At 45.8% G+C, this 24713-nt stretch overlaps 1 protein-coding gene across 1 annotated transcript in view; it reads left to right on the top strand.

Annotated features, from left to right (window-relative positions):
• Nucleotides 1–5086: 5086 nt before the first annotated feature.
• MAML3 (mastermind like transcriptional coactivator 3) overlaps nt 5087–24713 on the top strand; it is a 450006-nt gene continuing 430379 nt past the window's right edge. Inside the window, exon 1 of the mRNA XM_061142384.1 lies at nt 5087–6436. Within this exon, the coding sequence (XP_060998367.1) occupies nt 5966–6436 (471 nt within the window). The 5' untranslated portion in view covers nt 5087–5965. The remainder of the gene's footprint in view (nt 6437–24713) is intronic.

Below are 24713 nucleotides of genomic sequence, written 5' to 3'. Positions count from 1 at the left end.
ACAACTGCCTTCGATTTGTACTCTCTCCTACACAGAGCTTTCTAGAATGCGTTTCAGTCTCTGGAACATAACAGGATCTTGGCAATGCTAGGTTAAACAAAGTTAAACATGCTTTGTGGCAAGATTTCTTGTGGCCTTCACCATGGTGATGAATTTTCTAGACAGAGATGCAGTCCAGATCATCTCCTAAGCTTACTTGACTCAGGAGACTTTCTGGGGAAACATAGGACCGGGTTCTTCAGAACACACTCTAGAAAACAGTGTAATAATGCATCCATTGCATCACCAAAGTAAAATGTATAAATCAGTTTGAATCCTTCTAATGGCAGCCTGATCCCAAGGATATAGTCTGGACTGCTGGATGGCCTTGCACGACCTGGCTTGTGCTTTTCTTTCAATCTCTGCCTTGTTTCTCATCACACCCTCTCACATTCATGCTCCTGTGAGAGGGAACGACTGTGGATTTGCTGGAACAGTGGGCCTCAGAGCCTGGCTCCACGTTTTCCTGGCTCCCCACTTTGTACCCCCGAACCGCGCCCCCTGCACCGCACCCCCACCACCCGCCAGCCTTAGCTTGGCTCACTTCTGCCCAGTTATGAAAGTGAGTTCTAGAGAAGCCTGCTTAGACTCCCAAGCATGCACTTGAGGCCTCTTTTGTGTGTTCTTGCACTCGCTTCATGTTAGTCTCATCCCTGCATCTACTGTCCTGAGTCTAGGTGACTATCATTGAAAAAAAAAAACAAAAACATTAACTTATTTATGTATTATCTGGCTGCACTGGGTCTTAGTTCTGGTATGTAGGACATTCCATTTTTGTTGTGGCACGTGGCATCTTTGGGGCTTCCCAAGTGGCGCTAGTGGTAAAGAACCTGCCTGCCAATACAGGAGACATAAGAGATGTGAGTTCGACCCCTGGGTTGGAAAGATCCCCTGGAGAAGGGAATGGCAACCACTCCAGTATTCTTGCCTGGAGAATCCCATGGAGGGAGGAGCCTGGAGGCTACAGTCCATGGGATTGCAGAGCGTAGGACACAACTGAAGGGGCTGAGCACTCACATGGGATCTTCAGCAGCAGCACTCGTAGCTGTGGCAAGGGAGAACTAGTTCCCTGACCAGGGATTGAACCCCAGCCCTTTGCCATGAGAACTCGGAGTGTTAGCCATTGACCCACTCACCAGGGAAGTCCCTAGTTGCCCATCACTGATGTTGGGACTGTGTTCTTTTATTTCTCTTTACTGATTTACAATCGTTGATTTACAATATTGTGTAAGTTTCAAGTGTATAGCAAAGTGCTTTGGTTATATGTGTGTATCTGTATTTTTTTTTATTCTTTTCATCATCGTTTATGACAAGGTATTGAATATAGGTCTTGTGCTATACCGTAGGTTCCTGTCGTTTATTTGTTTTATCTATGGTAGTGTGTATCTGTTAATCTCATACTCCCAGTGTTTCCCTTTCCCCTCCTGCCTCTTCGGTAACCACGTTTGTTTTCTACCATAAGTTTGTTTTCTGTCCGTGAGTCTGTTTCTGTTTTGTAAATAAATTCACTTGTGTACTGTTTTTTAAATTCCACATATAAGTGGTGTCATATGAGATTTGTCTTTCTCTGTCTAATTTACTTTCCTTAGTATGCTGACCTCCAGGACCTTAGGGACTGTGTTCTATACACTGTCCATGCTGTATTCCCAGGGCCTACGACTCCAGTGACTGACACACAGCAGGCCATAACTATATTTGTGGAATTACCGAGGTGATAGTTCTTATGAGATGGTTGAGGGCAACCCCGTGTGGTCAGTAATTTGGGACTGCCTGGGCCCACTCTGTGGGCACATAAAAAGGTTGACTTCCCTGTAGGTGGGCAGCGGAGGATCCCTGCTTTACCCTGATCACCAAGTATTCTCTAGGGGACAATAATGAAGCCAGTTCTATTGATCTACATTAATAGGGATGAAGAAGTGGTACATACACTGGAGTTTCTACACAAAGACCTCCTTCTTGACTCTGAGACACTGAGCCCTATCAGACGGACATGGGAGCATGATGCAGAGATGACCTAAAGAAAAGGGAATCTGGTTCAACACTTTAGAGACAGCTTTGGCTCAGAGCCATAGCCTCAGGACAGCCTGGCACAGGTCATCGAGCCCTTCTTCTCTTTGGCATCCCGGGAGATAGCATCAACGTCTCAGGATACACCATGTAATTTCTTTCTCGTCACTGCTATGACATCTCAGATTTCTTTGCCATTCTAGAGCAATAGCACCGATTATGTGTCCACAGCGCCCATCCAGAAGTCTGGCTTTGTAGCAGGCTCACATAATAGATAAAGATGGTCATACCATCAGAGTGCATGGTAGTCCTTTAGGAAGAGACTAAAATCACTTCCCCAGAACTTGGACTTCTCTTAATGACTTCTGAGCAGATCTTTAGGATGGTGACTAGAAAAGCTGGCAATCTGGTAGGAAGATATCATGGAAACCTAGAGGTGACTGGTAAAGAAGGCTTTGCTTCTTCAAAAGTCACTGGAGCAGATGGATACCTCTAGTTCAGGGTATGCCTCGGTTGCTGAAGACTCACGTCTTGTTCACTTCCTGCTTCTTTCTTCTAATGCTCCTGCAGTTAGGATGCGGTTTCTGACCTCAACTGTGACACAGTAGAGGACTTACTGCACAGGTCAGTTTCCTTCACGATTCTCCCCACATTGGCCGTCACATGGCTTCACAGTCCTTCTTTCCCCACACATTGGTCTTAGAGCCTCTGGCAGCCACTCCCACCATCGTGGTGAGAAAAAAGATGGGTGCAGTATGCGTACGTGTGTTTGTGTGTACATATACTCATGAACAGTCAGCCAGCCATTTTTTTGTGTTGTACTCCACTCATGCACTAAACTCAGGCAACAGACTATCCTGTGGTTGTGCAAGAGTAGCTCTACTGGCCTTTGGGGAGCTCTGGGATAAAGCCGCAAAGTGTGCTGCTCCTCCACCAGCTGATGCCCCAAAGGGAAGGATGCAAATTCTTGTGTATTTTTGGATTCCTTTCATCACAGGGGAGGTGAACAACTTGATGGGAATGCATGTTGCTGCTATTGTTGGGATTTTTTTTCAGAATGACAAACTCTCAATGAAAAGTTAAATTCCAAGGCATGGGAAAAAAGCTAGAATTAGAATCCAAGTCTCCAGACAGAAGCCTCAATGCTCAAGACTCTCAAACTCATTGCCTCTGTTAATCAAATTGTAGTCTTGTCTGGGTGGGGTAGGAGGAGGGGTAAGAATTAGACACCCGTGCAGAGAGCACAGAGTGAATGAATGTGGAGTCATAGCTCCCTCTCCGCAATGAAGCCATATGTTTCCTGAATTAATAGAGATATTATTTACTGCATGTGTAAAACAGACAAAGGCTACTTCATGATGTCATTTTCTTATAATTTCTTACAATTTTCTCTATGTTTTTAGAATTAGGACTGACTTCTTTTTGCTATAGAACTTAAGTTTAATTTCCTAACAGATGTGAAGGAGGGGCAGTTAGTTATGATACAGAAGATTATATGTTAAATAACTAGCCCTCTGAAAAAGTATGGCAACTTAAGTGAAAGATACTCTTTTACATTGGTTTCACTACTTAGAGGTAAGCTCACAACATGCTAATCAATATTTTGCTGTCCATTTTACCATATAATCCAAAGGATGGTAAAGATAAAGTTCACCATATAGATCTGATTAATTGAAGAAAAATATTGGTTCTTATTGCTGACATTATGAGGTTAGAAATAGCATCCTATGCTAATCTGCAATGCCAAGAAATGAAGATGGTTTAAATCAGATCTCATGACTAATGCATGAGATCCAAAGTTCTTTTATTCCTGGCTATTTTAGAAAACTGGGGTGTATTTTTACCCAAAAAACTAATTCTGTAAGATTTATTGAGATAGTACAAAATGCCTTATTACAAACAGCTCACAATCAAGATTTTGTCCTACTGATGATCACAGAAACTGTTCCTCAATTTTAATTTTTTCAAAATTATGTACATATGCAACAGATTAAGTCCAGGTTACTTTCTGTGGGCGCTATTCCATTTTAATTGTACTTTATTGTAAGTTCAATTTAAACGGAAAGAAATATATCTAGAAAGTGCGCCTGTTATTTTTGCTTGTTTTTGTTTTTGTATGACGAACTGTGAAATGCTGTGTTTTTCCTATAGTTTTAGTCCATGAAATCTGCAATCTTTCCACTTGATTTAGGAAGGACCCTTAATTACTGCTGCCATTAGCGCCTAGTGTTCAAAACAGTCTGTTAAAGTGTACTGTTAGTCTCACCTCTAATCCCTGCTTGCTTTAATTTTTTTCCAGGGGTAACTAAAACAATTGCCCTAATAACAACAATCATGTACAGCGAGTCAAATAACATTACAAGTTTTTTGTTGCCTATTTCTTTTTGTTCCGAATTCCGCTTTTGTGTGTTAAGATTGGCCTAGAGTTTGAAAAAGTGTCCATAAGCAGGATTACTACTACGGAGGTCTTATTACCTGGGTTTTTAAAACAAGCCACTCATTTGCCTTTTTCTTTCCACATGGACAGGGATGACAGACAACTGCTGGGAAGCTTTAATGTTTCTGCCTGGTCATGCACAGTTCTGCACTATATGCATAAATGTATATCAACAACTTGGGATCGCTTGATACCTCGCTTGGAATAAGGAAATCCAGCCAGGCGCGTCCACGCGACCGTCCGCGCGTGCACACACGCACACTTACACCCAGGCGCGAGCACGCGCGCGCGCGCGCACACACACAGAAACACACACACACACACACACACACACACACACAGGTCAAAAGTTGATTAATTCCCGAGATCCCCCAGAATCTTGTTCTCTTTTCTGCCAGCGCCGACTCCCCAGTCCGGGTGGCAGTGAGGTTGGGGGCGTGCGAGGGGCGGGGAGGAAGGGCAGAGGGAGGCGGGAGCTGGGCGCCGGGCGCCGGTGCGCGCCGCGCCCGCTCCTGCCGGGCGCGAGTCCGGGCCGGGTTTTGCGCCGTGTCCCCGGGCTTGTCTCACGGCCTCCAGCCGCCGCCGCTGCCGTGTTTACTGAGCTCGCGCGTCCTGATATCACTCCGCTGGCATGGAGGAGGAGGAGGAGGTGGAGGAGCGAGAGGAGGAGGAGGCGGCGGCGGCGGCGGCGGCGGCGAGCAGTTGATCATTGTGATGGTGGCAGGAGCAGCGGCGGCAGCGGCAGCCCAGCCGAGCGTTAGGGGCTGCTCTCCGCGCGGCGTTTTGCAAAGGACTTCACCGATCTACTTTTGCAGTCGCCTCGGACTGTCCATGTGTTTACTTCCCCCAGCCCGAGGATTCGATATCTAGGTTCCTGTGAAATGCAACTGAGCAGCCAAAGTACTTTGAGAACACGGGGCGGCATAAACACCAAAACTTTTTTGTGGAAGGAAAATGCAATAAGCAAGCTTGCCGTTTTCCGATGCGGTGTGGAGTGAGTGTGTGTCGCGCGTGTCCGCACTGGAGGCATATGCTTGTGTGTGTACATGGGTTGTGTTTTTCGGTACGTAGGGAGAAAATGCTTGCCAACCACCGGAAATCTCTTGGAATTTATTAGAAAATAATGGATTATGAAAAGAAGGCAGGCGAAGAGCGGATCTTCCCTTGAGTTGCAACCCGATTTGCTGCTGGCTCAGTTTGTTGTGATTCTTTTTGTTGATAGGTGTCTGATGGTATTCTGATAACACCCCCCCTTTTTTCCCCTCGAGCTTTACAGTTTAAAAAAAGGAAACAAAAAAACCACCCCAAAATCTCTCCCCCCCCCCCTTTTTTTTTTCGCCCGGTCGGGATCGCTGTTTCCATCCATGTGCTTGCGTCTCCCCCGCGTTCCACTTAAACTATTTTAATCCTTGGACCCAAGGAGGAGGCTGATAGGGGGTGGATAAAAAAAGTTCTTCCAAAATAGTGTGCCCGGGGAGCAGGATGGGGGATTTCGCAGCCCCCGCTGCTGCCGCGAATGGCAGTAGTATTTGCATCAACAGTAGCCTGAACAGCAGCCTCGGCGGGGCCGGGATCGGTGTGAATAATACTCCCAATAGTACTCCCACTGCTCCGTGTAGCAGTCACCCCGCTGCCGGCTGCGGCAGCGGCGGCTCCGGGGGCCCGGGCGGCGGATCGGCGGCCGTCCCCAAGCACAGCACGGTGGTGGAGCGGCTCCGACAGCGCATCGAGGGCTGCCGGCGCCACCACGTCAACTGCGAGAACAGGTACCAGCAGGCTCAGGTGGAGCAGCTGGAGCTGGAGCGCCGGGACACCGTGAACCTCTACCAGCGGACCTTGGAGCAGAGGGCCAAGAAATCGGGCGCCGGCGCCGGCAAGCAACAGCACCAGAGCAAACCCCAGCAAGATGCGGAGGCTGCCTCGGCGGAGCAGAGGAACCACACGCTGATCATGGTGAGGGCGCGCTGGCAGCGGGCACGGGGCGCGCGCATGAAGGGGGGGGGGGGGCGCGTGGAGCTTCTTAACAAGGGGGCGCGGGGATCTGATTTGCACGGCGGGCGAGGTGGGCAGAAGCCGAAGGGTTAACGTCAACTTTTTTGAGGTAAAAGCTGCCGTCGTCGCTACCTGTTAATCTGTCAGTGTTGTCAGATTTGGGGAAGAGGGGGCGAGAAGGGGGGGAAGCCAGTCACGACTGCAAGGGGCGGAGGGAACCTAGAGGAGCGTCGGAGTAAGGCACTGGAAAAGTTTTACCCCCTTCTCCCTTTCTTAGATACCGATTTGAAAGAGTGTACCGAGTTTAAACCTCGCTCCTCCTCCTCACCGCTCCCTATCCCATCCCTCACCTCGCCGCCTGGGCTCCCCAGACCCGTCCCCCTTCGCCCACCCGGCTCAGCACGTCCGCCGGGTGTAGAGAGGAATTGATGCTGTCGCAGATTCTGGGCGGGCACCAGGCTCTCGAACCCCGCGGGGAGGAGGAGGGACGGAGATGCTCTCGCCTCCTCTCCCCGGCTCACCCACTTTGGGCTGAGAAAGTCTAAGAGTTTTGTGAATGAACTTTGAAGTGGGTGAGAAATGAGCGAGGGTGGCGGCGTGCGCGCGCGCGCGCGTCGGTGAGGGCGCGCGCGGATGCGGGGCGCGGGTGCGCTCCCTCGCGGTTCGAGACCCCCAGCTGGCCCGGCAGGTGGAACGGCCCCGAGGGTCGAGGCAGGAGCGGCTCGCCGGGGAGGGAGGGGAGAGAGACTCCCTGGGCTAGCGCCGAGAGTCCCCGCCACGCAACTTCGCTGGGGATTCTCTGCCCCCCTCCTCTTAAACTTGCTTGCACGGAGCTTTCTCCGCTTCTGTCTCCCACCCCGTTCCCCACCAACTTTCCGGGCCTGCCTGATAAGCCTGGAGGAGTGGAAGGTAGCGGGGAGGTGAAAGAGGCTTAAATGGCTGGGTGGGTGGGTTCGAGGTAGGAGGAGCAGCCAATGGCTTAACTTCTCCGGAGGAAGGGGCAGTTCCCACCCCCTAACCCTGAGGGTAGAATCCTTTCTCCTCTCTCCACTCTCCGGTTCTTTTGCTTTCCTTTCGGGGTTGGTGCGGGGGTGGGGGGAGAGCCGGAAGTTTGGGAAAGGTGTCTGCAGCCCCCTCCCCCGCCGCGCCGCCCTGGTTTGGGTTGCGCGCGTGTGCGGGGTGGGGCGGGCGGTGGGAAACCGGGAGCGCAGCGGGGCCGCGCGCCTTCGCCTGTTTAACCCGCAGACCGCACCTCGATCGGCGGCGCGAGAGGCCCTGTCGGTGTGCGGCGTATCCATAGCGCATGTCCCCCGTCCGGGGGTCGTAGGCGCCCTGGGTGGTGCGGGTGCCGGCGCGGGCTTTCGCCGGGCGTTCCGTGACAAAGAGCCGGCTGGGGGGAGGGGAAGAGGAGAGGCCACTGCTCTCACTCCCCACCTCCCCCACCCCGCACGTGAAGAGGAACAATTTGTTTATCTTGGGCTTCAAGAATCCTTCCCTCCTCCGGGTTCTCCGAGGCCGCCCAGCCCCTCCTCCCTCCCCTCCCTCCTCGGCGCGATCCTGCCCAGTCCCGCCGGCAGCACCTTCCCTCCTCCTTTTCCTTGGCCGCCCCCGCTCCCTTTCCTCCTCCCACCTTCCTCGAGCCCGCCTTCCCCCTCCCTTCTGGAACGCGGCCGTGGGGGAGGGAGCGGGAGGCGCTTTGTCCGCTTGGCGGCGGGGCTCGGCTCGGGAGGCCGCCCGGCTGGGCGGGGCGCTGCGCCCCGCGGCCCTGCCCCTCCCCTGGGGACCCGCGCTCCCCCCGCGCCCGTGCGCGAAGAGGCGGGCATGGTGGGGAGGAAGAACGACGGTCACAGAGTCAGGGAGGGAGGTTCTCGCTTTACAAACAGGAAGCCGAAAACCACTGACACCCTAGCTTTTCTGATTGTACCCGGAGGCGGGGCGGACCTGCATCTCGCGTGCCCTGGTGGTACCCATTTCTCTACGGGTCCGCGCCGTCTCCCACTCCCCGCCCCCTTTAGCGCCCTTCCACGGACGAGGAGACTCACTTTTGTACCTAAAACTCAAGTAGCATTTGAAAGGCACTGAGAATGTCATCCTTGCCTGCTACACGCCCTCTTTTCCTGTTTTTTTGTAAGCCCCACGCGCTCGGATTGCGTAGGAATGGGCTTCTTTGGGGAGGCTCCAAAATTTTAGTCCCACCGCCTCTCTGCCGACCTTTCGGGATTGGAGGATTGGAGGACTACCGCGCCAGCTGGGCAACGCGGGAACAAAAGCCGGTGCCCGGTCGCTTTTGATCGCAGGCGAGAGCAGTAGAGTTTGCAGCCAGAAAGTTTTAGCGTTTGGGTTGTGTTCCCTCGTGGGGGCCATATGGGCCCTGAGAGGGGTAGAGAAGGGGGACTCCTGGTGCGCGCGCCTGGGTTATGATACACCCGCAGGTGGGAGACAGCACAGGGTCCTGACGTTATCTGGAAGGACATAGCAAGCCCAAGCCAGAGCTTGCTTTTGAAAATGAAAAGATAGAGCTTACTTGAATAGAGGAGTCGTAAGCTGTAAATTTCATGGCGAATCCCAGTTCAGCAAGTTAACAGCTAAACTTGAAAAATGATTGCCTGAAAATAACATTCTTCTGTCAATTTTATGACAATAATTTAGCCTATTGATGAGACTGATGTACAGGAGTATATTTTAGCTTCAAGTGTATTTCATACGTGCATCTCCCATTGATATGTGGCACAAGTTTGTGTGATCAGTGTGATGAAAATCAACAGCCTTCAATCTTAAGCCGAGTTGCATGTGAATTCTATGTACCACATAAAATAAAGGGGAAAAGTTAACATCCTCCCTTACAAGTTATTTTTGCTTTAAAGATAATTAGTTCAAAATTTTACATAGATCCCTGAAATGAAAGAGTATTTCAACTTGGCCTGTTTATGAGGTAACAATCTTGAGAACACGTTGCAAAGAAAACGTTGATCTTGAATTAGCAGCTGAATTTTAGTTAGGCTCTGGGAGAGGGGGCACAGAGCAATTATATTTAGTTCTCAGGTTGAGCTCTTTATTTGGAAGGCCTTAAAGAAAAAGCAGCAATCAGCCAAAATCAGATAATAATAATGGTGATGATAAAAATAAAGATGAATAGGATTTTTTTCTGTTTTATTGCTATTGTTTACCTTCTTAGGGCCAATATGTCTAAAGTACTAAATATTGATTAGTTCTCTTTCTGCTTGATTTGGGTTCAGAAGGCAGTCTAATCAAGGCTTACCTCTTTTGATTTGTTTTCTTATCTTTCACATTTACAAGCATGGGCATGAAAAACAAGCAAGCAAACCAGAAACAGAGTGGGTGAGGAGACACAGAAATCTTCCTTGGCTCCAGCTTCCTGGAAAGGGCTTAGGTTTTTGTATGGGTCCATAATAGCCCCTGTGGGCTTCCCAGGTGGCATAGTGGTATAGAATCCACCTGCAAGAGAGGCAGGAGATGTGGCTTTGATCCCTGGGTTGGGAAGATCCCCTGGAGAAGGAAATGGCAACCCACTCCAGTATTCATTGCCTGGGAAATCCCATGGACAGAGGAGCCTGGCGGGCTACAGTCCATGGGGTTGCAAACAGCAAGACATGACTGAGCACACACATAATAGCCTGTTTAGAGAGTAGATGGCCCAGGCCTGGGTTTGCAGCTGCATTCTCTCAGGTGAAAGATAGTTTCTAGAGGTGTAGTTAAGTGACTTTCTCTACACACACTCTATTTATTCAGAAGGGTCTCTCCCCCACGCTCCCACCCCTAAGAGTTGCTGGTAAGAAAAATGCAGTTGAAAAGATGGCTTTTCCTGAAGTAGTTGTGTTTGTTGTAGCAGAATGAGACATTGTTCATTTTCTGTACTTGAAACTGAACCCCTGGATAAAATTTTAAGATAAATTCCAGTTGACAAGTTCGTTCTCATTCAGGCATACCAAATGCTGCATGAGGATGTAGCCTTCAGAATCTCAAATGGCAGTAGTTTGCTTGACCTGGATAAATTCTGTTTCCATGACCTTTCTACTTATCAGCACTATCATAACTTTCACATGTGCTTAATTTATACACAGCTTAGAGACTGCATAAATCTATGTGATTCCTGCTCTTAAGAGTTTATCACATTGTTTATTTGATAATAAGCAGATTAAATGCTGAGTTTTAGAGAAAACTACAGTCTATCCAAACTGTTTGGATTTCCAGTCTTTTCTTTGGACAAGACCCTGATGCTGAGAAAGATTGAAGGCAGGAGGAGAAGGGGGCAGCAGAGGATGAGATGGTTGGATGGCATCGATGGACATGAGTTTGAGCAAGCTCTGGGAGTTGGTGATGGACAGAGGTGCCTGTTGTGCTGCAATCCATGGGGTTGCAAAGAGTCGGACACAACTGAGCAACTGAACTGATCCAAAGTGTTTTTTGTCATCACCTGCTGGAAGAGAAACAGGAAATATCAATATACTAGTCCAATATACTAAACCTCCTTATAAATGAAGCTGGTTTGCCTTTGCTTATCCTGTTGAAGGTAAATTACTGGCTTTGTAGTCAAGTTTTTTTGCAAGCCTGTTATGTCAAACCATTTCTGAATCTTTCTTATAAACCTTTGCTCTGGCTTATCCTGTTCTACTGCCCTCCTGGGTGATAGGATTTGACAGTGTCTCTTGAAAAACTTTCCATAACCCACACAGGGTGTGCCTTAAGTTTGTGAAAAACTTTTTGAAATTTCATTTCCCTTCACAAATGTTTGTCTTTTAATTCTCAAGAAGCATTAAAAAAGAAGATGAAGAAGCACCAATACATATTTAATTGTGTTACGTATGTTCTTTATTATGGTACCTTTTGTTCAGTACTGGGTAGCCAATGATCAGAAAAGTAAAAGCATAGTTAATCATATGTCATAATCTAAAATGCTCTTCAGGCTGAGTTTCTTATCAGGGAAAGCTGAATTTCCAGGGGGATAGCGTGTTTGATGCTTTCTGTCCTGCCTCGTTAGAATCTTTGGAGGTTTTCTGCCACCTGATTCGAAAAAAATAAACAGTCCATGGATATCGTGTACTGACATTTCTGAAAGAAGGACGAGAATTTTAAACAGTAAAATGGAGTTGTACAGAGGTGTTTTCTACATATCTCTCTGAGACTGATAGCCAACTGTTGTGAAAAAGGTTCCCTGATGGGGTTTTTCCATCTGGTTGAGATATGAATGCAGGAGTCTTTTCCGCTCTCTCATTAGTGCTACTACTGGAGAAGGAATCTAGTATAATAAACCATTCTGTACACTACACAGTAATTTTTGAAGACATCTCTAGTACTTATGTTTTATTTAATGTCATGGAGTTTTACTTGTGATCACTGCTCCATGTGTATTAATTAACACTTCTGTGCTACATTCCTGAGCTTAAGATGGCTAAATTCTGTCATCTCTTTCCACATTACCCATCATAGAGAACTGTGACATCAATCAGAAATCAAAATCTTATAAAAAGGAACATATTTAAAACGCAGTCCCAAGATTTTCGTAATATTTGCCTTTTAATTCTCCCAAATAGCTTTGCATTTTCAGAGGCTGATTACTGAGTTTTCAGATCCTGCTGTTTGCTTTGTTTTTCTTTTCTCCGCCTGCTGCCAACCTTTTGGTCTTTTCACTGATCTTTCGCACTTTTACCAAAGAATGGGAAGAAGCAATAAGAAGACAATTTTGGTGCTTCCTCCTCTTGTAAGTAATGAATTGGATAAGATACCGATTATTTTGGGTTAAATATGGGTTTAATTTAGTATGCCATTTATTCTTCATTAGCACAAATCACAGAGAATAGACTAAATTTTTAGATGTCATTCATTCATTCTGCGATACTGGTACACAGTTCATAGTGCTTCATAGAAGTGAAAATGCTAAATCACACCCTTGCATCCAAGACTTTGACAATGTAGTATTTTTTGGGATAGATTTTCAGTATTGTTTAAGCTAGGTTTAAGGGAATAACAGGTATTTGTTATTTAGTCAGCATTAGCCTTGATGCCACTTGACAACAGTTTCAGGCTGTTATTCCCCTTTTGCATGACATGTTAAGTAAAATAATATGCTTAGTTGCCTGTTGTTTCAAACTAATTTGACACTACAAAAAAAGCTGATTTACAGATGACCATGCTGGAGTTACTGGATCCCCCAAATTAAAGTTTCATTAAAAAATACAGCATGCTTTTCAGACAAACACATTCCAAAAATTCATTGATTCATGTTTGTGAGATGGAAATGGAGCTTTTGGAAAATTAGTTATCACCAAAAACTAATTTTCCTAAACTTAGAAAAACAAAAAACTTTTTTTTGTTGTTTAGCAAAACTTAAAGAACTAAAGGAATAATACTGGATAAAATTACTCAGAAGATGGAGTTGAGGGCCTGCCATATAATGAATACTTAAAGATCATAGTGTTCCATTCCATGGATCAGAGAAGATGCATGCTTTTTTTTTTTTTTTAAAGTATACCTGGCTATTCCATCTGTTAAACAGTTGAGGGACTTTTTAGCTATGGATAAGCAGCTCCATTTAGGAAAGATGCACAGTGTTCCTTTAGGGCCACCACACATACGTGCATAGAAAAAACCATTACTACTATGGTTCAGGGGTTTTTTTAAGGGCAAGCTGTGTCTACTATTCTTGGGGGGAATTTAATAAAAATCTCAAAAGACCAGCAGTACTTCCTCTGACATAAGGAAAGTGATTTCTTAAGAATAATTTAGACACCTCTCTTTAATTATATTGGACCTTCCATTGGTTAGAATGACTTTTATGCTGCAGTTGTTGGTCACAAAGTAGTGTTTGACGTTTTGCCACCCCATAGACTGCAGCACACCCAGCTCCTCTGTCCCCTACTAACTGATGCTGCTGCTGCTGCTGCTGCTGCTAGAGTCGCTTCAGTCGTGCCCGACTCTCTGCGACCCATGGACAGTAGCCCACCAGGCTCCTCTGTCTCTGGGATTCTCCAGGCAGGAATACTGGAGTGGGTTGCCATCTCCGTCTCCAATGCATGCATGCATGCTAAGTCACTTCAGTCTTGTCCGACTCTGTGTGACCCCATGGATAGCAGCCTACCAGACTCCTCTATCCACAGGATTCTCCAGGCAAGAATACTGGAGTGGGTTGCTATTTCCTTCTCCCCTCTACTATCTCCCAGGTCCTGTTCGTGTCCATTGAGTCAGTGATGCTATCTAACCATTTTATCCTCTGCTGCCTCTTGTTCCTTTTGCCTTCAGTCTTTGCCAGAATCAGGGTCTTTTCCAGTGAATTGGCTCTTTGCATCAGATGCTGAAGTAGAATCTTTTAAAGTAAGAATAAGTAACACTCATCTTCGTTGATCAATGGCTTAACAACCACAGAAAGCTTGAATGAAATATTTAAACTAACAACCTCCAGAATGTCTTAACTCCTTAAGTGCCCATTCTATTGGGTAGAATCTGGTTTTGTAATGTTTCATGTTACGGACTCTCCAATCCTCAACATAGTCACTTGTGCTTGTGCATGTAAAGACATTAGAACCATTACCATATCTCTTTCACAGTATCTCTCTCCACCTCCAGAAGACACATGTCAGGACAGGGGCCTCTTTCCCTTCAAAAGAAAAGGCTGAAATGCTGAGTCTATTTGTGCAGATTCAACCTGGGTTGTAACTGTGACTCAGAAGGATGGCAGAGCTCTAAAGACAAGCTCTGCTAGTGCCCTTCCTTCTCACAGTGCTGGGTTATTTTTCTTTCTTTGTTTGTTAGATGCGGAAAGTAACTCGATGATTGAGAGTGAATCTAAAGGGACTGGTTCCCAGTAAAAGGCTTTACGAAACTCTAGTGGTAAGAGAGAGAGAGGCAAGAGGTGGTTGAGGATTTTGGAGACATCTCCTGGAATGGATGGCAAGAGAGGTTTTGCCCATCTGGGGTAAACAGTATCCTGGTGCCTTGGGAGTTTATGGCAATAACATATGATTTTAGTAGTCTGTGCTGAACCTGCAGAGATTCCTGAAACTCAAATATATATTTTTCCGAGCTAATGTCGAAATCATTTGTATCTGAAAAAAAGTTTTTTCCTAAAATATTTCCCTGCTCCTTTAAATGACTACCTCTGCCATTTAAGTGGATTTACCACAGGATTCCTTGAAATCAGAGACTCTCCGTTAGTGGAGGTTTTGCCCCCAACCTGAACATTTGGCAGTGTTGGGAGACATTTTCAGTTGTCACAGTTGGAGGGGTGCTACTGCTGTCTAGAGGGTAGAAGCCAGAGATGCTGTTAAACCTCCTACAACCACAACAAAGAACCACCCTGTCCAAAGGATCAGTTTTGCTGCTGCTGAGAAACCATGCCTTAAACAAGGAGCTCCCCTAGAATGTTGAAAATACAGTGTGACTTTCTCTACAGCTTTTCAAAAGCACTCTTACTACTTACAGGGTGGAGAGGGGAGCGGTATTGCCGTGAGGTAGACGGCCAGTCCCTGGGAAGAAGGTAACCTTGACCCGGTCATCCTGGCTTCCGCCATTGGCTTCTTTACAGCCAGGATTTCTTAAGTAGAACAAACACTAAAAAGCATTGGCCTGTGCCTGGCTGGCTCCTATCTGGATGTTGTCCCATCTCCCTCCCAGAGTGGTGTTTGGCTCAAATGAATTAATATATGTAAGATTCCCAAAGATTTTATGGCGCTATGCAAATGCTGGGCTTGTTTTTATGAATTACTTTCCTGTCACTTTTTGCCTCCTGCCTAAGTGCAGACTTAGAGTGATCTGAGGCTTATTTCACTCATGTGGAACGTGGGGTCTCATGGCAAGGTCCTAAAAAACTGCTACGTATTGGATACTATTCCTGGGTGCGGGGGATTCAGTAATGAACCCAAGTCCTTACTGTCATTGGACTCACAGCAGAGCATCATTCATGTTTCAGATGAGCTGGGTAAAATGGTCTTTGTGGTTTGATGAGAACATGTTCATGGAAATCGTTAACAAGCTAACAGGGATTCCCAGGTGGCTCAGAGGTAAAGAATCTGCCTGCCAGTGCAGAGGACACAGGAGATGTGGGTTCGATCCCTGGGTCAGGAAGATCCCCTGGAGGAGGAAATACCAACCCACTCCAGTATTCTTGGGCTTCCTTGGTTACTCAGACAGTAAAGAATCCGCTTGCAATGCAGGAGACCTGGGTTTGATCCCTGGGTCGGGAAGATCCTCTGGAGAAGGAAATGGCAGCCCACTCCAGTATTCTTGCCTGGAGAATTCCACGGACAGAAGAGCCTGTCGGGCTACAGAATGTGGGGTTGCAAAGAGTCAGGCATGACTGAGCAACTGAGCATGCACACACCATAAGCGAACGTTTAAGGAAATCCTAAGGATACTAGCTGCTTTGTATCTTCTGGCAAGCTTTCTATAGTTTCTGGCATTGCTTTCTGTAGCAACATTTATTTCACTGGTTTTCAAATAAAATCACTTTGTGGAGGGGAGAGGATTAGTTGGTATGGTGGAGAATAAGATTAAAGGGTGGTTGTTAAAAACAAGGCTTTAAAAACAAGAAAGATCAGGTTTCTTTCTTTCTTTTTTTTGAGTAGGTGCCCCTGGCGGGCTACAATCCATGGGGTTGCAAAGAGTCAGACATGACTGAATGACTAAGCACACACACTCATTGGCACCATAATCACGGCTTGATGTCAAGCTTTTAGAAGAAATTAGAGAGAAAGAGGGAGCATTTGGAAAGGAACAAGCAGGAAGGCATAGGGACTTGAAACCATGTCACATGAAGAGCAGTTGAAGACCTGGAGGTGCTTAGTCTGATTTGGGAGATGTTATGATTGCTTTCTTAAAATATTTGAAGGGCTGTCATGTAAAGAAAGGATTAGATGCGCTCTTTGTGGCCTCCAAGGGATAAAGTTAGGATCAGTGGTTGGTGGTTATTTGGAGCAAAGTTTGGTTTAATATATTAAAAAAACAATTATATGAAAATAGAAACTGTTCACAGATGAAATGGGCTGTGTTGATGAGCCAGAATGTTCCAGCAGAAGTTGTTCAATTAGCTGAAATGTTGGAGATGACAACATCCTTCTTTTTTTTAATGATAAAACTTTTATTAAACAATATGAAAATAAAATACCAGTTATAAGAGGATAGGGCCTTTGTCTCTTTCTTCCTCTTCATATCCTCATGATAGAGAAAGAACTCCCTGGGAATTCCCTGATGGTTCAGTGGTTAAAACTCTATACTTTCACTGCCAAGGGTCTGGGTTTGATCCCAGGTCAGGGAATTAAGATCCCACAAGTCACTTGCTGCAGCAAGAGAAAAAAAAGACCTACCTCTGTGTGTGTGTTCAGTTCCTCAGTTGTGTCTGACTTTGTGACCCTGTGGACTATAGCCCCCCAGGCTTCTCTGTCCATGGGATTCTCCAGGCAAGAATACTGGAGTGGGTTACCATTTCCTCCTCCAAGGGATCTTCCTGACCCAGGGATTGAACCCGCATCTCCAGAATCTCCAATCTCCTGTATTGGCAGGTGGATTCTTTGTCACTGTGGCACCTGGGAAGCCCCCCCATTCCAGAATAAGATATGGCAAAATTGATGAATGACCCCATACTTTGACTGGCAGTGTCTCATTTCCTGCCAATTAAGTCTTACTCAATTGCAATGGACATCCTTATCCATTTATCCTTGTACATATGTGAGATTTCTGTAGCACAAATTTGGACTTTTTTCCATATATGTAATATGTATAAACAGAAGAAGTCTGTTCCTTCTGAAGAAGCTAGATCTCTTAATCTAATATTGTTTAACATGGATCCTGGATCTTATTTATTACAATCCATTTTAGGGCAAGTGATAATTGTGTCTCCTGAAAAATATGGTTTTAAAAAAAAAAAGTATCAACTCTGGCGGTTGGTGTGTGTCATTGCGACACTCTACGTCAACACTGTTAATTTTTAAAGGCTGTATGTCTGGCCATACATCTTACAGAAATGACTTTCTTTCTTTTTATCTGGTCCCAGTGATGAAGTGAGTAGGAGTCTAGTTAACCAGTGCTGGTTCAGGCTGTGAACACGGGGAATTCACTGTCTTGAACAACTTTTGTAGTTCTCTATACCTTTCTTGAGCTTGATGTTCCCCAGGCCTGCATGGCTTTATGTGTAAAACGTCTTCCTGATGGTGACACGGTGCCTGGGGTGGCCGTGCGTGCAGGTCTGAGTGGTCGTAAAAATCACAGGTCTGTGAGTTGCCACTTCCTCCAGGTTCAATTACCCTGACTAATCCAGTCATCTGTGTAACATGGTAATAACAACCTGCTGACCTGGCCAACTGAAGAAAATGCATCAAAATGGACTTGCCTCGACAGTTGCCTTACAGTGTTTGTTTAGACAGAAATCCTATCAGTTTTCAGCATACCGGTGAAGTGGTCTCAAGACTGCCCTTCTTTGTCATTTTGATTTACCTTTGGCATGGCAGCTGCCCTCCAGTAAGATTCTCAGAACTATGGTCTGTGTTTTTACAAGGGCCGGAGCACTTCGGCTCCAGAGTCTATACTCTTGGCTACAGTGGTGTTCTGCCTGCGCCAGACTGAAGGGTTCTGTCTTGAAAAGATGATGTGAGCAGCCGCCTTTTCTAAAGAACTGTGCTCTCCCCAGAAGCAGTCCTCACCTTCCTTTAGGTTTTCAGATCTGTTTGAACAGGAGCCCAGCATGAGGATCCCCGAATGTGTTGGTCCTTGGTTGGCTCTGCTGTTTCATTTTTATAAGACTTTTATTTTTTCAACGAGGACCATTTAAAAAGTTTCAGTGGTGCTAGTGGTAAAGAATCCATCTGCCAGTGTAGGAGATACAGGAGATTCGGGTTGGATTCCTAGGTTGGAGAGATCCCCTTGTAATAGGAAATGACAACCAACTCCAGGATTCTTGCCTGGAGATCCCATGGGCAGGGAAGCCTGGTGGACTCCAGTCCATGGGGTTGTAAAGAGTCGGACACGACTGAGCACTCACTCACTCATTGAATTGGTTACCATATTGCTTTTGTTTTATGTTTTGGGTTTTTGGCCTTCAGGCATGAGGGACCTCAGCTCCCCAACCAGGGATTGAATCCCTGGTAGCACCCGCTTCGGAAGGCCAAGTCCCAAGGACTGGACCACCAGGGAATTCTCTGGGCCCTGCTGTTTTCTGAGAAGATCCGCTCTTGGCTGTCTCCTGGCCCCACATACCTCTGGCCTTGGTGACCCTCTGTCTTCCTCTCCTTTACCACCAACTCATGTTTTGCCTTTGTCACAGTGACTGTAGGACCTGGAAACTCGGACAGAATGTCGGTGGCGGTGATTTGAACCACAGAAGTAAACCAAAGGTGGAGCCTCCACTTTAGAGGTCATGCTCTCCCAAATGATTCCAATAAACCAGGCGTTCTGCTTCAGTTGATGATCTAGATACTGACTAGAGACAGTCATTTTCTGTGTTGTACCATTTAGCCGCACCACATAGCATCTTAGTGAGAAAAACCTCTTTGGCCAGCTAAGCTAATGCAGCTGTGTGCAGTGCAGCCTTTAGGGGAAGGGGCTTCAGTCTAAAGACAGCTAGATAGCTTCTGCCCCAGTAGCTTACACAGCAAGAGCTGGTTAGGCACGTGAAATAAGGACCTTACTCCTGATCCTGAAACTAGGCCAGCCAGGACGATCCACGGAGACATCCTTCAAGTTGCTGGTCAGATCACGCAATACAACTTCCACCTCTGACTCGTCTGCTGACCGTCAAGTTTAAACGATCAGGTTTCGTTTTTGCTAGTCTACTGTCCCTCTGAGGAGTGTCATCTGACTTTCTCTGTGTTTCTTTCTGATTTTTCCTGGATCTTTCATTTCTAGCACCCAGATGTCTTCTTTGAAGGATGACTTCCATGTATGTAAAAGGTGGACAGCTGCCTTGCATTTTGCCCCAAGTATAACATTAAACCTTTACACTGATGGTAGACAGTATAAATGGTTCTCTGTTTTGAATATTAGTTATTTCATAGATATCTGGCTATAGCTGTTAGGTAAAAACTACTTTCTGAAGGCTGGTGATATTATAGCAATGCTGCAATAAACTTTTAATTTCTAGTTCCTTTAAAAAGCATTTTCTTATTTCCTTTTGAAAGAGTTCAGAGGTGATTTGTGATAGGTAATAAATGCTCAGAATCAAGTCTTATCTCATTATGGAGTTTTTTAAAAAGCATATCAAAAGTATGTTTCAGACCTTTTTTTTTTTTTTTTTTAAGAAAGTTAAATTACTATGGATATAATTCCTGCAGAGAAATATATCTGGAGGTTAATGTTAACATTTATGCAAAGAAATTGGACATATGTCCGAGCTCAACAAAATTTTCTGGATAGTACGTAAAAGAAATAACAACTGTTTGAATGGTTTGACCTTGAGTTTTGGCTTCAGAATGGCTACGTGATAATAATGCCAGAGTTCCCATAGTGGGTAAAACATACATCCCCTATGCTGTTTAGTCACTAAGTTGTGTCCAGCTGTTTGTGACCCTGTGGACTGTAGCTCACCAGGCTCCTCTGTCCATTGGATTTTCCAGGCAAGAATACTGGAGTGGGCTGCCATTTCCTTCTCCAGGGGATCATCCCAACCCAGGGATCGAACCCGGGTCCCCTTAATTACAGGCAGATTCTTGACTGAGCCACCTGCTGCCATATTTGTTTTGGCACCCAGTTCTAATCCACTGTGGGATTTCAGTCCCGCCTTTCTCCTGGCCACCACGAGAACACGTGTGGCTGTAGCAGCGGCCCGCGTTACAGAATCTGCAGGTGGTGCTTATCTTTAATCACTTCAGGTATTTCCTTACAGTGGGGTCTGCAGGTCAGCACCTCTCCCATTGTAACATTCCCTTACTATTCACATCCTGCAGTAGCCCTTTCCCGGGAGAGTCTCTGAAGTTGGGTAAACAGAGGTGGTTTATATAAAGAAGCAACTTTCTCAGTTTAGAAATTGTTACAGCTAAAAGGTTGAAAACGTCTTTTACTGTGTAACTGGGAATTCCTAAATGGTTTGTAGCTGCTATTGGATTTTTTGAAGACACGTTCGTTTTTCGTCACTGAAGCATAGAAACAATGCCTTTAGATTTTGGATTTCACGCAGCTTACTTCTTAGAACCTGTTGAAGGACTATTGGGAAAGGCTATTTGTCACAACACTGAATAACTATACTGGAAAAAAATTTTTTTGGCAGATATGGGCTAGGTCTCCAGACTCTGATGAACTTGGTCCATGTCACGGTAACTTCGAGGGTGGCAAAGTAGTAGATACGCTGATACTTTGTAGGTCTGGGATAACAGTCCTCTTGGCTATTGAAATTCAAATAGACTTGCTTTTTCTTTTTTTTTTTCCTTCAACATTTGATTCTGTTCTTAGATTGAAAGAACTGATATGAATCATTCAGGGACATTTTCTTTTAACTTGAAGTTTGTGGTCTGAGATTGGAATTGGAACACTTGGAAATATGTAACAATAGTTTCAAGGAAGGGAGCTTAATGACAGTGTGTGCAGGGCAGACTGTGTGCCTTTGTTCCGTCTGCTGAGGTGCCAGTTGTCTGTGTTACTGGTTTGGTAGGCTCCGTGTTTATCTGTGGTCTGGAATGTCAAAGGACTGCCAACCTAAGAATTTTGCTTCCCTCTTTACCCTAAAGTGATGGTGTAGGAGTTTCTGGTATTGGCTCATGGGGGTGGGGACAACCATATATGGAAGAGGGAAGGGGGATTGGCTGGCTTTGGTATTCTCATCCATTCTTCCTAATGCCATTTTCATTACTCTATTAACAGAGAGTGGATGCTCTGAATAATTATTTGTCTGTCTTTTCCTTCACAGTGTAATGCACACTTCACTTGTTTTCTTCAACTTTTTGTAATCTATGTGTTTATGATACACTGAAGAGCAATAAATTAGAGAAGAGAGATAATTAGCTTTGACAGCCTTACAGAACTGATACTGTAAGAGGAGGAGGCAAGAGGGTTGCTTTAGCAAAGGATTCCATGACTGGGTTTGAGTGAAATTATCCAGATAAATTCATCAGCTGTCTGGGTGGCCCGGGTCATAGGAAGAAGTGGATTATGGTGTGATTTTTAAGAATTTAATTATTTTTCATAGTTTAAAAAATAGTTTTTATCCCCAACATAGATTTTTTTAAACCATTTTTAATTGAAGTGCAGTTAGTTTTCCATGTTGTGTTAGTTTTAGATGTAAACTGATTCAGATATATATATATTTTTTTTTCTTCTTTTTAGATACTTTTCCATTATAGGTTATTACAAAAGATACTGAATGTAGTCCCCTGTGCTATCTAGTAGGTCCTTGTTGTGTAGCTGTTTTATATATAATAGTGTGTATAACAATGTAGGATTTTTAGATGGAGAAATTCAAGATACTGAGCAATGAAATGGGAGGAAGAAACAGCCACTGGTGTTAAAAATTCCTAATGTTCTCAGTGCCTCTTAATCTCTCTCTGAGCATGAGCCTGTGTCGTTTTTTGAGAAACGTTTGTTTAATAGCCCTCTTACATTAAAGGAAAGTGTTCCTTTCACTTTGGTGACTTGCCCATTGGGGGATGTGGCCTTCAAGAAACCTGGTTCATTTGGCATATTAACTTGACTTGGTAGTCCCTCCCAATGTGGGGATCCTTTGCATAGGAGACCTGTGTCAGTGTCTGTAGGGAAGGAGGTTAACCATGGGTTGGCTTAAATTATTCCTACTATTGTACTTATTTTCTGATTTTTGGATTGAAAAGAAAACGTGGAACAGAGTGTGAGCTTGACTTGGGCAAAAAGGGAGGGTAAAATTCACATCATCTAATAAAAGAAATGAGCAAATAAGGCTCCCGTGTCACCATTATTCCTACGGCTCTTCCTCCCTGGGCCGGATCATCCCCTCATCCATAGTGGAGGTCATGGTGATATGGGAAAAAAAGGGATATATCTAGAATGTTCTGAGATATACCTGGTTAGTGCTCCCAAGAGAGGAGAGAAGGTGGTGTAGAGGAGTTCCACTGAGAAAGAAAACGTTGAACCAGGTCACTGTCAGCTCTACGGGGTGAGTTACTTTCGGTCACTATCAGCTCTTAGCCACAGGTCTCTAAGCGTTGGCTTAGGACTAGCTTGAAGGTGGGAGCTTGGAAAGGTTTGGCTTTTCCTGCACACAGAACCCCGTGTCACTGGAGATCAGCAGGCGGAGCTCCTTTAAAACGTCCAGCTTTTCTCCTCTCCACACCCAGGGACTGCTTCTGCTTCCCCCCACCCCCTCCAGCCCTCTGTCTTTTGTTCCATGAATAAATATTATGTGGTTTGGTGCTCATTACTCTTTGATATGAAAAAAGGCAATTCATTAGGTTGAAGGAGGAGGGGGGAGGGAGGCACCATTTTTCACCCGGCGCATCAAGCGCGGTTACACTGATTTGAATTCCCAGAAAAGTAATAAAACAGTGAAAATAATGATAAAACAGCGCCTGGGCTGACAGCTGCGCGGCGCACAGGAGCCCGGCGCGCCGGCCCCGTGCTGCAGGAGGACAATATTGCCAAGCATATGGTGCCTGGCAACCCGGTTGTTGGACTCGGTGCCCGGCTTTTGTCCGAGTGGCTCGAAGCATCGGGCCTGTGGTGTCTCTTCAGAAACTTCTAGTCTCCTTGGCAGGAGGGCTCTTGGCTCTAGGCCAGCCAGGCTGTACTGTGGCTGACTCAGACTTGGGCAGGGTTCACGCCTCCTTCCTTTGGTCACTAATCAGATCATTTGTTCCGCAAGGAGAAGCTAGGATCTTTTTTTCCATCGCAGCCCAGTGGCTCCATTACCAAAGGGAAATTTTCTGCAGGAATGCCAGTGAGTTATTAGAGATGCATTAATTCACCGGGGCTCGCTTCTTCTGGCGAGAGTGACCATTGCTTTGTTTTGTGTTTAGCACTTTTCAGATGCGCTTTGCATGTTCCCTCTTGATTCTTAAGACTAGGATAGCTAAAGCCAGCTAGTACCTTAGGGCCAGGGTTGCTGCTCCAAGGGAGCATGTATGCCCGTCTATCTGGTTTTTACCAGACACTGCTAAAATAGGCCCTTTGCTTAGCATGGGTGTATTTTTTAGATGTGTGAAGCTGGCATGTGTGTGTGCATAAAAAGACTAATTAACTCCACTTTGCTCAGAGGGTTCTCCTTGGCTGCCCCGTGACCACGCCCCACACCAGCCAGAGTTGTACCAGCATCCTGAATCCTTTACGACTTCCGCCTCTATGGAGGTCAGGGTCACTCATTCTGGTTCCTTTCTTCTTGACTCCAGAGTGCAAGAAAAGACCCAGAAAGCCCACATGGTCCTGGGAGAGTGGTTCCTACAAACATAGCAGAAGGCGAGTTTCAGAGAGAATCACACTCCATGAGGAAGAGCGGTAGCCTGTGCTATTGTGCTGCGTGCGGGAGAATATTTTTATTTCAGGAGCTGAAAGGAGAAGACGGGTGGCGTTGATACCCTGATTAAGGAGCACCAAATGTCACCATATTCTTGATCTCTTCGTGCACACGGGCTAAGTCAATTCATTCGTGCCTTTGTGACCCTATGGACTGTAGCTCTCTAGGCCCCTCTGTCCTTGGGATTCTCCAGGCAAGAATACTGGAGTGGGTTGCCATGTCCTCCTCCAGGGGATCTTCCCGACCCAGGGATCGAACCCAGGTCTCCTGTCTCCTGCTTTGGCAGGGCAGGTGGGTTCTTTACCACTAGTGGTGCTTGGGAAGCCCATTCTTGAAGTCTAGGGAACTTTTTTTTTTTTTTTAAAGAACACCCATAAAGGTTTCGTTCTGGTGTTGGAATGAGTGAATTTCTTTTTCTCCTGAATAAATGTCATCCCAAGGCCGAATCTACTGGGAAAAAAATATACATATGTATGTGTATGTATATTTATTTATTTCTGTGATGTTCTACTAATGACTAATCAGAGATTACATTGGAACGCTCTGCGGGAACTGATACTTTTTCAGGCCTTTAGTTTCACATTTGTGATCATTGGCCTTGAAGAAAATGTTTCTATTTGGAGGGAAATAGATCTCTTCTATAAATCTGGTGTGAGTAATGGGGCCCTTGCTGTAGCCCTGGGGGGCTGGGAGAGTCCATGTCTGTGCCCCAGATGAGAGTCAGAGCATCCTGAAGAATGAGGGGTTCCTGTTTGCTCTTTACTAGCTGGGTTGGTTGTAGAAGCTCCTTGATGGTGGGAACATGCTTTCAACCTTGCCTCAATG

Source organism: Dama dama, chromosome 5 (assembly GCF_033118175.1).
Source record: "Dama dama isolate Ldn47 chromosome 5, ASM3311817v1, whole genome shotgun sequence".
NCBI classification, from domain to species: domain Eukaryota; kingdom Metazoa; phylum Chordata; class Mammalia; order Artiodactyla; family Cervidae; genus Dama; species Dama dama.
The sequence above is the reverse complement of the archived record's forward strand: the minus strand, read 5'-3'. Positions and strand labels throughout refer to the sequence as shown.